At 39.1% G+C, this 14,526-nt stretch overlaps 1 protein-coding gene across 1 annotated transcript in view; it reads right to left on the bottom strand.

The window, feature by feature from the left end:
* Nucleotides 1–10,605, bottom strand: part of NELL2 (neural EGFL like 2) — a 398,788-nt gene extending 388,183 nt beyond the window's left edge. The window contains exons 1-2 of the mRNA XM_032876521.1: nucleotides 10,382–10,605; nucleotides 9,072–9,165 (exon numbers count right to left, since the gene is read on the bottom strand). Coding sequence (XP_032732412.1) covers nucleotides 9,072–9,165; nucleotides 10,382–10,490 — 203 coding nt within the window. The 5' untranslated portion in view covers nucleotides 10,491–10,605. The remainder of the gene's footprint in view (nucleotides 1–9,071; nucleotides 9,166–10,381) is intronic.
* Between the last annotated feature and the right edge of the window lie 3,921 nt (nucleotides 10,606–14,526).

The following is a 14,526-nucleotide window of genomic DNA, read 5'->3' as shown; positions in this document are numbered from 1 at the left end:
CATAATTCATATTGAGCTAGACTGTGTTTAATGATTTTTCTTCTTCTTGCTAACCAACTGTTTGAAGAAAATTAATGCAAAAAATGTCTATTTTATCTCATTGCTGGTAATTATTCATTGTGTACTAATTCTTGTTATTGGCTATTCCATGGCTATTCCTATGGACTTCTCTAAAATCAGATAGGAAATCTGGCTTATCAAGTGACAATCTTACAGTCTTTCTCATATGTCACTTTTATCTGTAAAGAAATAAGGGGTTGGGGAGAGACTTTAAAAGAGAAAACCTTGAGCAGCTAGACTCCAAATAATTGGAAGAACTACAGCGCCATCTTGTGGAAGAAAGTGTCTAATTAGTGAAATGCTTTGATTCTATCAGAGAAGAAATGTGATTGAATTCTCGGCCATCAACTCTAATTTCTTTTAATGGTATATTATTTTAAAACCGTTAGTCTGGAAAGTCCGTCAAACAGCAAAGGACACTATTATGTAAGGGTCTAATATATATTATACAGAAACCAGATGAACTATGTCTATTTTATGGATAAAGAATATTCAAAGCTAATATCTTTACTAGAGGTTGTCTTAATAAAGAAGGACCCCATAAAGAGGGTGAGAGATGGAATATGAATAAAGCTGGAGGTCTTGGTTATTCCATCCTTCTTTTCAAAATGAAATGAATAAGGAAACCCTTAACATGACTGCCATACAGTTTCTGAAAAACTCATTAAGGAAGGATTTCCTTTAACATCCATAAACATAAAGCAAAAAAAGTCAAGGAAGTGGGAAGGGAAATAAGGTTGGCTGGGTGAAGTGAGAGCAGCACAAATCTCTTTCCTCTCCCTTAATTCAATTAATCAAATTTTACTGAGAGCCTACGGTGTGACAAATGATTGCTAAGTACAGTGAGTAAAGACACTTACTGACTGGTGAAGTACACAGATCATTTCAAGGTGGAGAAATGCTCAGGAAGGCCAGTCTGGGAGGTGACTCTATCTGCAGGACACCGAACAGAACTTTGAGGGGTACATCCCCCCAGATCAGTGGTTAGAACCGAACAGTGAACCCTGCATGAATCCTATACTGCAACATACTTTTGGAAGTACTTTTCAGACTACTGTGTTTCCATACAAACAAACAAACAAAAAGCATAGAGTACAGAATTTCTCCTTTGTAGAATTAAACATCCTCTCCTTTTTTGTGTGCTCCCATACGATTTGCTCATAACTTAATATGGAACTTAACTTCTTAAGAATAATTAAGAATATTTATTCTGCCTGTGTCTCCTAAGACTGCAAACTTTATGAAGGCTGCCTCACTTACTTAACACCAACCATGGTGCATAAAGAGCACTCGACCCATGTTCGTTAAATTGAATCAGTTATATATTACAACAGTATTTGTTTGGCCACAGGGATAAGCTCCTGAATAGGAGTAATACAGGCATTCCTTAAGACACCCAGACTAGCACTATAAGCAGGGATACCCATTTCTTTCTAAGGTTGTCAGCTCCCAAGCTCTTGCTTGGGGGCTTTGATCCCTGAACCATTTTTAAAACTCCCATCTCCTGAACAAACAAGGGCAGTGGATAAAAGAAAATTTGTCTCTATATCTATGCTTTTAATTTGGGCAGGGGGCGGGGGGAACGTAGGTATGATTTTTCTCAATTTTCTTTCTTTAAGCAAATAAAAATCTAAATAGGTACTGACCTGACATAGAGCTAACAAGAGTAAAATAAAAACATTAACATTATCCCAGATGACTTCAATCTCCCAGTGTGCGGCTTTTGCCCTTGCTTCCCTCTGCCTCACCTCTGTCCACCCTCAATTCTTAGCTCCCACTCACCACCCCTCGTGCCTGGACTTTCCTCTTTATCTAAAATATTAACACCTGGGGCGCCTGGATGGCTCAGTGGGTTAAAGCCTCTGCCTTTGGCTCAGGTCGTGATCTCAGAGTCCTGGGATCAAGCCCCACATCGGGCTCTCTGCTCAGCAGGGAGCCTGCTTCCTCCTCTCTCTCTGCCTACCTCTCTGCCTACTTGTAATCTCTGTCTGTCAAAAAAAAAAAAAAAAAAACAAAAAACCCTCATAAAAAAATAAAAAAGTAAAATAAAATATTAACACCTGATTACAGAAGAGAATTTGTTACAAATCATTAGCAAAGAACGGTTGGAAACCCAATGCCTGTTTTCCTAGACTAACTTTTATTTCTATTATTTGGCCACATTCTTGGCACTCACCTCAACCTGTTCACATCCAGATGCTTGACAGCAAAAAGGAATATATATCAGCAACTTTTAACCAACTGGACATAAAGATCTCTAAAGAAACCACCGTTAAACAGGAAATTCCTACACTTGCGGAATATCTGTATGTTAAAATAGGCAAGTCTACCAGTACGGTTGTACCGTATGTATGCGCAACAAGTACTGAATTCTCAGCAACTCTACTTTTAAGTGAGGGCCCACAGTTTTATAAGCTGGCTTGCAAAGAAGAAATGCTCCAGGAATCATTAAATGAGAGGAAAAATCTTGATGGGAATTAACAATTCTTTTAGCCCTCTGCAGGATCAAGGATGTAAGCACTGCGTTTTAAATGCAACACTACAAATCTGTCTCATTTAAAATGCCATACAAGACTTGTACTCTCACAATACAAAGTGTTAAGCACAAAGCTCACATTACAATCTAGTTCTTAACTCCGACTTTTGATTAAACAAGATAGTTACACAAAAGGTCCAGGCGTAGTAGCTGGTACTTAACAGTTTCTTTCCCCTTTGCCTTTGGAAGTAAGAGGACTAGGAACATGTCTCTCCTTTCCTTAGAAAAATGATAAAACCTCTTTGAATCTCAGTTTCTGCCTGTGAAGGATAGTAACACCACCTCATCCAGCCTTTGGAAGGGATAAAAAATATCACCTTGTAAATAGCTAATTGTAAGTAGTTGCCCAGTAGAGAATAGCTATTATTGTCAGTGCTATTATTATTATTTTTTGGGTGGTTTGGCATAAAGTGCATACTCCAACTTCTAACCTTTACAACACTCACCGAAACCCAAAACTAAGCAGAAAAACTATGCTTGAATCTTGTTTGTTTACACAGAGAACCTCAGAGGTGGCTAAGCACCTCTACTATTCCAAATTTTTTAAATGCAAGTTTTCCGGTATCAGCCTTGGGGTTTTAATAACAAAATTGCATTATTCAGCTATATTCTAGTTTGTTCTTCATTAAAAATCAGTTTCCAAGGAGAAAATCCAATTGTGCCAATAAAAATCCTAGGAGTGGTTGACTGAAAAATCCAAGATCTTGTTGAAAAAGACATGAATGGGTCCTTTAGTAGCTCTGAGGGAGCTAAGTTGAAAATGCCAAGGAAAGTTGTATTTTTGTAGTTGTTATTTTATTACCCTTTCCAGCAATTTTCCACTTGAATAGCCTTTAAACTTGTAATTTAGGCACACTTTATTCTTTATTGTATTTCAATCTGGGAGGCAAATAACTTCATCAACTTAATCAAAGACTGGGAACCACCAAGCCTTCTGGTTAGAGTTCTAGTATTGATTTAGCTCTTAATTTTCCATTAATTAAATTAGGACAATAACCAGATTGCTTTCAGGTCTGTGTTGGCAAGACCTGCTTGCTCCATCTTTGATTCTCCCTTCCCCTTTCCACTGTTGGTGTTCAGAAAATATTGTGGAGGGGCGCCTGGGTGGCTCAGGTCATGATCCCAGAGTCCTGGGATCGAGTCCCACATCAGGCTCCTAGCTCCATGGGGAGTCTGCTTCTCTCTCTGACCTTCTACCTCTCACTCCTTCTCTCAAATAAATAAAATTTTTTAAAAAAATTCTTTAAAAAAAGAAAATATTGTGCAACTGAATTTATCACAGTAAAATTGCTTCCACTAAACAATCGCATGTTAAGTAAAATTCAGCTTAAGATCATTATAATGGCTTTCTTCTTTCTTACAAACCATGCATATTCCCTTCTCAACACAGTTCTCATTGCCTCATACAAAACCCATGAAATCAATTTCTCCTGGTTTTGTTCACTCCAATCACTTCTGTAAGCCTAAGAGAGCCTAAGACTAAGCTCTGGAGCACTCCATTATTTTCAAAAACATTTCAAGTTACAAATGATGATCCAGCCAAGGAGACTGAGAAGAAAGATAGATGATGATAATACAAAATAGGATGGTGTCCTGAAACCAAGTGAAAAAAAATTTCAAGAGGCAGAAGTGATCAATTATGTTAAACACTGATGATAAGCAAGTGAAGATGAGGACAGATTACAGATCATCAGACTTGACAGTTGGAAGTTGCTGTTGGCTCATACAGGTGTGGTTTTGGTGAAATGAAGCTTGATTCGAATTGTTATGAAGATGGGAGCTGAAACTATAGAGACACTAAGGTTTGCTATACAGGATAGTAAATAAGTTCATTGCTACCACAGACATAGAAGTTAGGGAGATTTTTTTTTTTCTCCTTTCGTTGAAGATTTTTGATTAATATTACAGCATTGATGGCAGAGAAGAAAGGAGACATGTAATCATCCAAGACAAAAGAGAGATAATTAGGGCGCATCTCGGCGGCTCAGTCCATTGAGTGTCTGCCTTCAGCCCAGGTCTTAATCCCAAGACCCTGCTCCTTCCTCTCCCTCTGCCCCCTCCCCACTCATGCTTGCTCTCTCTCCCTTGTGCTCTCAGTCTCTCTCTCTCTCTCTCTCTCTCTCTCTTAAATAAATAAAAAAATAAAAAGAGAGAAAAAGAAAGAGAGAGAGATAATTATGTCATTACAATTCTTGAGAAAGTGAAAAGAGATGGAGTCCAGTACACAAGTAAAGGGTTATAATAAAATGGGGAAAGAGATCCTTTCATTGTAGTAGAAGGCTACAGATGTGGGCAGGCTGTTCAGTGGAAAAATAACATTATTTTCTGATTGTTTTCTCAGTGAAGTAAGAAGGAAAATCATCCACTAAGAGTGAGAAGCAGAGAAGACAAGTTGGAAATTTGAGAAGAAGAGGGGGTAAAATAGTAATCCCTAGAGAGAGAAAATAAATCAATAAGGAAGTGACAGCTGTGGTCGCCTGAATTGCAAAGACTGCACAAAGGCCCACTTGACACAGTCAGGAAATTTAAAAGAGATCAATTAGAACAGTTAGGTGTATGGGGCGCCTGGGTGGCTCAGTGGGTTAGGCCTCTGCCTTCGGCTCGTGGTTGTGGTCCCGGGGTCCTGGGATCGAGCCCTGCGTCGGGCTCTCTGCTCAGTGGGGAGCCTGCTTCCCTTCCTCTCTCTCTGCCTGCCTCTCTGCCTACTTGTGATCTCTCTCTGTTAAGTAAATAGATAAAAATCTTTAAAAAAAAATACTTAAAAAAAAAAAGAATAGTTAGGTGTTTTTTTCTGACGATCAACTACAAGCTTGGGAAACATTTATTGACTGCTTATTATGTGCCAAGCACTAGTCAAAGCATTTTATTTTTACTAATACTTTTGAGCCCACAACAACCACATGAGATAGGTACAGATGAGGAACCAGAGGCAGAGAGGCATTAGGAAATTTATCCAAGGTCACATAGCTAGTAAACGCTACCCCAGGATTAAAAAAGTATAGGTCCAGAGCTAAGACCTTTAACCACTAAACTATATTACCTTTTTGCAAATAGGTGGGATTAACCAGTATTGGTTTTTTGCCACTTGCATAAGGCAGAGGGGAGGCAAGGAATCTGAGGGTGTTTGCAAGTAATTAGACAATGTAACCCAATCTGGATAGGGAGGAAGTGAGAACAGGAATTAGAGAGGTGGACATTAAAAATGGCATCACCAAGGGCACTCTCCTGGCTTTGTCGGGAGAGCATGGGACTCTTGATCTTGAAGTTGTGAGTTTGAGCTCCATGCTGGGAGTAGAGCTTACTTGAAAAATATATAAATAAATAAAATTTTAAAAAATGGTATCACCAATGGATTGGAAGTCCTGGTGTGATTGAAAAATTACCATGGAGGCAGTGAGCTGAATGAGATGTTAGAAATTGAGATTTTAGGGACGCCTAGGTGGCTCAGTTGGTTAAGCCGCTGCCTTCAGCTCTGGTCATGATCCTGGGGTCCTGGGATCGAGTCCCACATCGGGCTCCTTGCTCCGCGGGGAGCCTGCTTCTCTCTCTGCCTCTGCCTGCTTGTGCTCGCTCTCTCTCTCTCTCTCTCTGACAAATAAATAAATAAATAAATAAATAAAATATTTTTAAAAATAAAAAAAAAAAGAAATTGAGATTTTGAGGGTGGTATAATTATTCCTAAGGACAAAATGTAAGGTTTGGCCAGAAGAACTGGAAGCTAAAGTCAGAAGGAAGGATGAGGGGAAAGTGTAAGAGAAAAAAAGTGAAGGAACTAAAAAAATCAGGGACTAGATGAAGTTTTCACATAATCAGAGGTGGTGATGGAAAGAAGAGAGTGAGCTGGGCGTTAGTCTTCACCAACTGAGAAAAGGCACACTTCACCAACTAGAAGAGAGGGAAATTGCTGCAGGGGGAAGGGATGCATAGAGTCAGAGAGCCTTGTTCTGAACAGGGATTACCAACTCATCCCAGTTTGCCTAGAACTCTCCCAGTTTTAGTACTGGAAATCCTACATCCTGGTCTTCCTTGAGCTGGGGATTCTGAGAGCGGAGTAAGGATGAGGTATTTCATGGAAGAAGCAATAAAAAGATAATGCCTGGTTTATTTCCAGGTCCTGTGTGATGTGGCTGTTAGGAATTTTAAATTATAAAATTGCCATGTGGTGGTTACTACTATATTCAGCTCCTCATCTCAGAAGGTGAGATGTGAGCTTTGCTCCGATCATCTGCTTTATTTGAGACAAAGATTTCCGACACATTTTCCTCCCATTTTGTCTGACTTTTTCCCTTAATGACGGCGATCATGTTTCCGATCTCATTAAACCTAATATGTTCTAAAGGCTCTAGCTGTTGTCTATCATCAATAAGTGCTCTAAGTGCCTGAATGGGTTCCATGGAAAAGACTGCTCAGTTGGAACAGTAATAGCCCACTACAGAGCCTGAACCCTCAGGGAAGGATTACTAAGGCAGAATCAGCCTACTTCCATGCGTCATGCCTCTGCCACGAGACACAGCTCTGCCAGAGAGGATCCGCAAGCCCCACTCCACTATTTCAAAGGCTTCTGGGGCTAAGGTTCAGGGAATCATACTATTTCACAGAGAGAAAACACATTAAGGATACTTTAGAAGTTATTAGAGTCATGGCAGCCATCTTCTGGACTGAGCCCTTGCATGAATTCTCCACTCAGATTGTGCACTAAATGTAGCTTCTGTGTATTTCCAGTTTCACATGACAGTAAATGCTCCAGGATATTTTCTGATTTGTTCAAGGACCGAACATGAACAAAATTTGTCAAAATAGCATCTACACAGAAAAAGGCTGAAAGGATATGCTAAAGGTTAACTGGACCACAATCCAAAAGCTGCCAGGAGACCACCAGGCTTGGTGTGAGCTGCCTTCCAGAGCTTTCCTACCTTCTAACCAAACATACTCCAAAGCTTTCCTACCTTCTAACCAAACATACTCTTCTCTCTCCTTGCTCTTGTCAATAAATTTCTCAAAAGCAAATTCTGTATTTCTTCAACCCCAATTCACTCCTTGACTTGCATTCTGACTTTGGCCCGTATCCTCTCAGAAGGTCACCAGTGATTACACTGGGGGTCATTTCTGAGAAAATCCCAGGTTCCTATACTCGTACTATTTTGAGCAAATACAAATAGACTGTGTGAATAGGAGCTGATGGTTATACATTTGTCAGTCTCACACAAAATTATAAATCAGAAAAAAAAAATCCTTGGATACACCACATATCCTAAGTTGAAGTCTAAACTTCTACCTCTCCAATTCAGGACTTAACTCTTTGAAATTTCAGCAGCACTTAAAATCATTTGCTGTCTTTTCCCTGAAATTATCTCATGCCTGTCTTATTTTTTTTTAAATATCTCTTCTCTTATTCACCAATTATTTTTTCTTCCTTCTACCTTCAAAATTAGTGCATTACATTCTATATAATTCTAGAAGAACTTTTACCAACGTGTAATTTTAACTTTTTTAAAAATTCTTTAAAATTCTTTTAAAATTCTCTTCCTCAGAATATTTTTTTTCTGAATGTTCCTTCTTCGGTTTTCTTAATTGCTTCTTTTCTTCCTCCAAAGACAGGTAATCCTTAAGAACCTACATTTGTACTTCTCACTGCTTTCTACAAGGCTGATCTTTATTAGCTGTGTTGTCTACTATTGTAATTTCAACTGCTATTTTAAAACAGAATGCAGCCCACACAGAACGTTTTAAGAATTCTTTCCTGCACTTCCAGCTCATTGCTGAACCTCTCCACCTGGGTCTCCTACAGTTACCTCACATTCTATCCAAAATCCCATTCATCTCCATAACCAAAACCAATTCTTCTGATCTCCCTAACTCTGTTAAAGAATCCACCAACCTCACGGTCACCCAAACTGAAAATCTCTATTTCTAACCCACTGTAGTTAGTCAGAATTTTTCATTTATTTTCCCTCACTCTAGGTCTGACAATCAATTTTTTTTTTAAGATTTTATTTATTTGACACACAGAGAGAGATCACAAGTAGAGAGACAGGCAGAAGGAGAGGGGGAAGCAGGCTCCCTGCTGAGCAGAGAGCCCGATGCGGGGCTCGATCCCAGGACCCCGAGATCATGCCTTCACCCCAAAGCAGAGGCTTAACCCACTGAGCCACCCAGGCACCCCTGATAATCAATACTTCTTCTCCACCTCTATGATCATAAAACCTTCTTAATTACCCCTCTGTCTCAGTTTTTCCAACTTCTAGTCCATCTAGAATATTATTTTCAAATAGATCTGCTGAAACCTGGGGTCAGAACCTCCTTTATTTGAATAACAGACTCCAACTGCATGGCTAAAGAAAGTCAAACCTCCTAACCTGGCATCCAGACCCTTCCAGACTGTGTACATATCTCTGACGATACTTATCTTAAAAGAGATTCACACCTCTTAGATTCTAAAATCAGAAACGAGAAAATCATGAAAAATCAAAATTACCCTGGAAAAGTCCTTCGACAGGTGCTCCCCTGGAGACCACGAGTTGTTTCAGCACAGCCGGTTTTTCTTCCAGCATTGGAACAGATTCCTGTTTCTTTGGTTGAGCACCAGATGAAGTAGTTGGCCTGCTTTTAGGGTCCATTTTATATGAAAAATGATGCATCTATGCATATCTTTAAAAATTAGAATCACACTCAGCTCAGTGATATGCTCCCACTCGAGAGGCACCCAGAACAGAGACAAACTGAGGGAACCAGACTCACATGCTTCCTGCCATGCTCACTCCAGGCAATCACTGAGAGGAATGATGGGCAGCATTGCCAGCACTATCTAAATTGCAATTTTTCTCCCTTCAATTTCTAGGATTGTTAGTTTGTTTTGCTAAGATGAGGGAATTCCACTGTTATGTCCTTTTAAAAAAGTTATGTAGGGATGCCTGGGTGGCTCAGGGGGTTAAGCCTCTGCCTTGACTCAGGTCATGATCTCAGGGTCCTGGGATTGAGCCTCACATCGGGCTCTCTGCTTCTCCCTCTCTCTGTCTCTGCCTGCCTCTCTGCCTACTTGTGATCTCGGTCTGTCAAATAAATAAATAAATAAATAATAAAAAATTTTATTTAGATACGTGCCTTTACTTCCCCCCGAACTTTGAATATAGGAATCATGTCTCATTCCCAGTTGCATCTTTACTGAACTTCACTCCGTACTGCGTCACCCTGTAAAAATTTTGTCAGCCAATCAAATTTGCTTTGATTTGTTTGTAAGAATTAAGTGAATAACAGGGTAGTTTGTAGAATATGCCTAATGATAATGTCATTTCCTACTTTATTAAGCATCCGTATCCTTTCCCATGAAGACATATTGACAAAGTCTCTTCTATTGCAATTACTTAAAAGCAGCAGCTACTTTTTTCCTAAATAAACTAGTCCAGTTTACACACCGTAATAAAACAGTACCAGTAAACTCCAGCGGAGGCAGTGAAAGTGATTGATATATGCTTGCTATCTATATGTGATAACCAAAATACACATATTAAAGTATATGTCATTTAAATACATATTCATATATTCATATTTATACTCCAAAATAACCCAGTTATTCTAAATAAAAAAGGAAGTAACTACTACAATATGTCATCATGATTATATTAAAATCATGAAAAAAACTGAGAGCATCCCCACATTAGACTATGCGGTTTGCCAATGTTATTTAAATACACTCATATTATAAAAATAACCACAAACTTCCTAGAAAATCATAATTATACTACACATGTAACCTGAGATTACTACCAATGCTATTTAAATATTTACCTTGGGGAAGTATAAGATATCCAGAGCTGCTTCTCGGAATCAATTTAAATAAACCACCCTGTGCATTTTGGGGGACATAAAAAAACAAATTTTGGACTCGCTGCCACATCCTCTAGATACCTGTATTTGATTCTTCCTGAAATTTAGTGACAGAATCTACCCTGCAGCATCCGAGAGGGCACACTTGGCAGGTTTGAGAAGTCATCTTGAGTTGGGGAAGAGCTCATGAGCCTGTCCCAGAAGTACTAAAGGGAAGCTACGAGGGTGACTCTAGGTGTGTCCCACAGCCTTGCTTCCCTGGGCAACATCTGCCGGACTTTGAGAAAGTTCCTAGGAACGTAGATCCCCGAGGGAAGGCTGAAGCTTCCTCTGACCGCTAGAGGGCTCCGGGGGATCGTTACTGCAGGTCGCCCTCTAGCGGCGGTGGAAGGAAACGGCCTGGCTGTTTCAAACACCAACCAGAACTGGACCTTGGGGCTAAAAGAGAGAGACATCCAGAGAATGTGGGGGTGGGCCCCGGGTATTTGGAGCTGGGTAAAGAAACTTCTGGGTCACTGATGCCAGGAGTGCTTAGTAGAGAAAGACCTTCCTACCTAGATATTTATGGCTTTTTCACCCATGTCCAAAGATGTTACCCTTAAGGAGAAAAGATGTATGTCAGAATTAGGAAAGAATAGAATATACACAGGTTTGGGGATCAGACAGATATGCCTTCGCATTCTAGGATCCCCGTTTAGCAGCATTTCTTAAGTGTGTAATATACTTAGTCTCTGTAATCTTCCGTTTTCTTACCTATAAGATGTAAAGTGCTTGGTATACACAGTGCTTCAAAAATAGGACACAGTCAAGGAAAGGAAGGTGTACTTATTTATTTATTTTTATTTTATTTTTAATTTATCCTAATGCAATTGGAATCTCTGAGACTCTGGGCAGTATCTTTCAGTGCTCTCCCTAGCTACCTTTAATAAAATCTGGCATCTCCGTCAGCATCTACCAAGACACCCGACTAAAAGCGAGACCTGGTGAAATGTGAGATGCCACAGGAAAGTCTACTGCTCCGAAAACTGCTGTCTTTTGTACTTTGGATACAGATTTTTAATCGTTCTCATGAAAATCGGAAGGTAACCTATCTATCTAACCCCCCACCTGGTTGAGCTGATAGGTCAAAATAGAACTTTAATCTGCATGTCTGGTATTTTTGGTTCCCCAAGGAACAAAGAGCCTCATCCTGAGTGATGGTGGGCAGAATCAGCAGAGTTGGGGGAAATGCACTGCGAAATGTACTGGGAGGGGCCAACCTTACCTTAACTAACATCTGTCCGTCTCCTTGCCTGGTATTGATCTGTGCACTTACCACTCCACCTGTTAAACAACTCAACATCAGGCACAGATGATTCTAATCCCACCTCATTCTGCCACCCTGAAGTTTTCCCTGTCCCACCGGTGTTTGCACTAACCCCTTGGACACTTACCTCAGCCTGGATTTAAACTGTTCCACCCCAGCTGGGATTTTAAGCTTAAGACGTCTTTAGGGTCAATTTCCCCCAACTCTCATCCCACAAATATCCCACCTGTCTCAGATTTTTCCTTTCTCCCTAATAGTTCTCAAAAGGCCAGATAGTTATGGCTGCACTTTTTTAAAAATAAGAGATGAGAGCTATAGTGATTGCCTGAAGACACTGAACCAGCACTAAGATTCTTCATAAATGTAGCTATAGAAATTGGATCAATTGATTGCATTGGTTAGTTTCTGTTAGTTAATATTCCTATTAAGGAAAAACCCAGAAATTACATAGAAATGACTATTCATCCTCTAATGAAGAAGGTAGTTAAAGCACAATAACTACATATTACTTATTAAGTAATACAGTGGCTTTTGTCTAACTCTTTATGTCAGAGCATGTGTTTGGAGTTTTGCACTTGGGTTTTTCCTTCTTCTTCTTTTTCTTTCTATTCCTGTAATAATGGTGGATTTCCACAGATCTGTGTATTTCTCTGCTCTGGAACCCCTAGTGATTAGGAACATCTATTTCCAGGATAGGAAGATGGGAACTGGATGGTGCAGTAATTAATTAGTGGTCTAAGAATTGCAAGGGATAATAAGAATAGTCCACCCAGATATTACACTGGATTTTAGAACTTGTTAGACCCCAGTGTGACATAATAAATGGACAGTGTCATTCATCTGAAAGTACTATAAGGTACCTCTTATTTCCTCTATGGTCTCAGTTTAGCATTCTACCTTGTACGTTCTTATTGATTTGTAAATTAATGAATTCTTTGGGGAGGAAAAATTAGTGTATTTGCCTGGATGTTTGCCAATATTGCTATGAAAAAAAATGTTCAAATTCTGTACTGGTGCATTCTGTCTTACAAAAGCAACCACTGTCTCTATCCATATGTGACAGAGAATCTGCCACACTAGTCAATTACAAAACCTAATCTTTTGAATTACTTTGAATTAAGCAACAAAGGTTTAGATGCCAGAAAAGGAACAACAGATTTTTTTTTTTCCATATCCACACTACAAAACTGCAACTCTGAAAAATCTTTTTTTAGGAATTTACTGCTTTCTAGAGTCCCTGTCATCAAGTTTTGACATAAAGTATTTCAGGCACCCAATTTAGAAAACAAACAGCTATTAAATATCCAAAATGTCTATCGCTATAGATGTTCTAATAACAGAATAATGTTAATGTGCTTCTCTCTGCCTCCTTCTCAAAAAACAGGCAGTTCAAGGTGTGTTTATTCACTTTTACAAATATATTTCCCCACTCTGTCAAAAAGAGAAGCATAATTCAGTTGAAGTGCATCAGAACTGTGTTTCCTTATACCATATTATGTGACAAGCTGTAAATAAAATGAACTCTTTATGAATACATTATGCGTGGGATATGTTCCCAGGGTGGCATATAAAGAGTATTTTAATGACATACATTTTTCTAGGTAACCAAAGGCAAGTTGCTATTTCAACAACCCATGGACTGAATATAAAGCACTTTTAAAGTGTCCTAACACAAACTCAGTAGTCCCGGCCCCTGAAATATTGATATGTCAACACAATAAGCTTCATCTAGAAAATTATTCCTTTAGGAAATTATATTGACTACCTGAACTTTTAAAAAATGCCTTAAGTATTTAATATAATATGAATAGAATTTCTATTTTTATGTTAAATTTCTTAAAATGGTGTGTATCACTGCATACCTTTTAGATATAAACAAGCATATATAATTATGTTGTTAAGTTACATGAATAATTGGGAAACAGCAGAACCCCAAATTTTATAATTTATCAGGGAAAATAACAAACCAAAAACCATGTATAAAGTGAAAGTGTTCTCATACTATATTAAAAAGCTGGATATAAACTCTATATAAAGATTAATCCTGATCTCACAAAAAGAAAAAATACATATTCTTAGAAAAACCTAGAAGAAATCTAACAAAATGCTAACAGTAGATACTTCCTTAAGGATGGATGTTCTTTCCTTGTACATTTCTGTATTTTTCTATTGCCTGTAATAAGTATTAATTTTATTTTCAGAAATAGTATAATTTCTTAATTAAACAATTGTTTGTTGAGCACCTATAGTAGGCTGAGCACCTATGCCAGACACTAGGTATACAGAGGGAAACAAAATTAAGTCTTTGCCCTCATAGAGAATATGTTCTTCAAGACTTGGGGTGGGGGTGCAGGGAGGAGGCAGAGGGAAAATTAACAAATCAATGTGTAAATAAATAGAATATTAGGTGGTGATATTTGCTATGGAGTGGGGAAAAGTGGGTTAAGGAGATAGGGAAATACAGGAAATGGGGGAGTGTGGGAAGACATTACTGATGAGTTCACATGGAGGAGGGTGAGACAGGCAGCAAGTGTAAGAAGCAGAGGGGTGATCAAGGCAGAAGAAAGGGCGAGTGACAGTCATCAAGGCAGAAGTCTGCGTGGCATGCTTGAGAAAGGGGGAGAGCTGGCACTTGAAGTGAAATGGAGAGTGGTAGATGATGAGCTCAGAGAGGAAGCTCACAATCAGTGCTTAAGACACTGGCTTAAGAAGACATGGCTTGACTCGCATTTGAAAGGCCCTGTGTGGAACAGACTGTGGAAGGCAGAGGAGGAAGTCTGGGAGGCAAGTCAGAAATGGT

Source organism: Lontra canadensis, unplaced genomic scaffold, assembly GCF_010015895.1.
Source record: "Lontra canadensis isolate GAN:19392208 unplaced genomic scaffold, GSC_riverotter_1.0 scaffold59, whole genome shotgun sequence".
NCBI classification, from domain to species: Eukaryota; Metazoa; Chordata; class Mammalia; order Carnivora; family Mustelidae; genus Lontra; species Lontra canadensis.
Note: the sequence above shows the minus strand (reverse complement) of the source record. Positions and strands in the feature narration are given on the sequence as shown.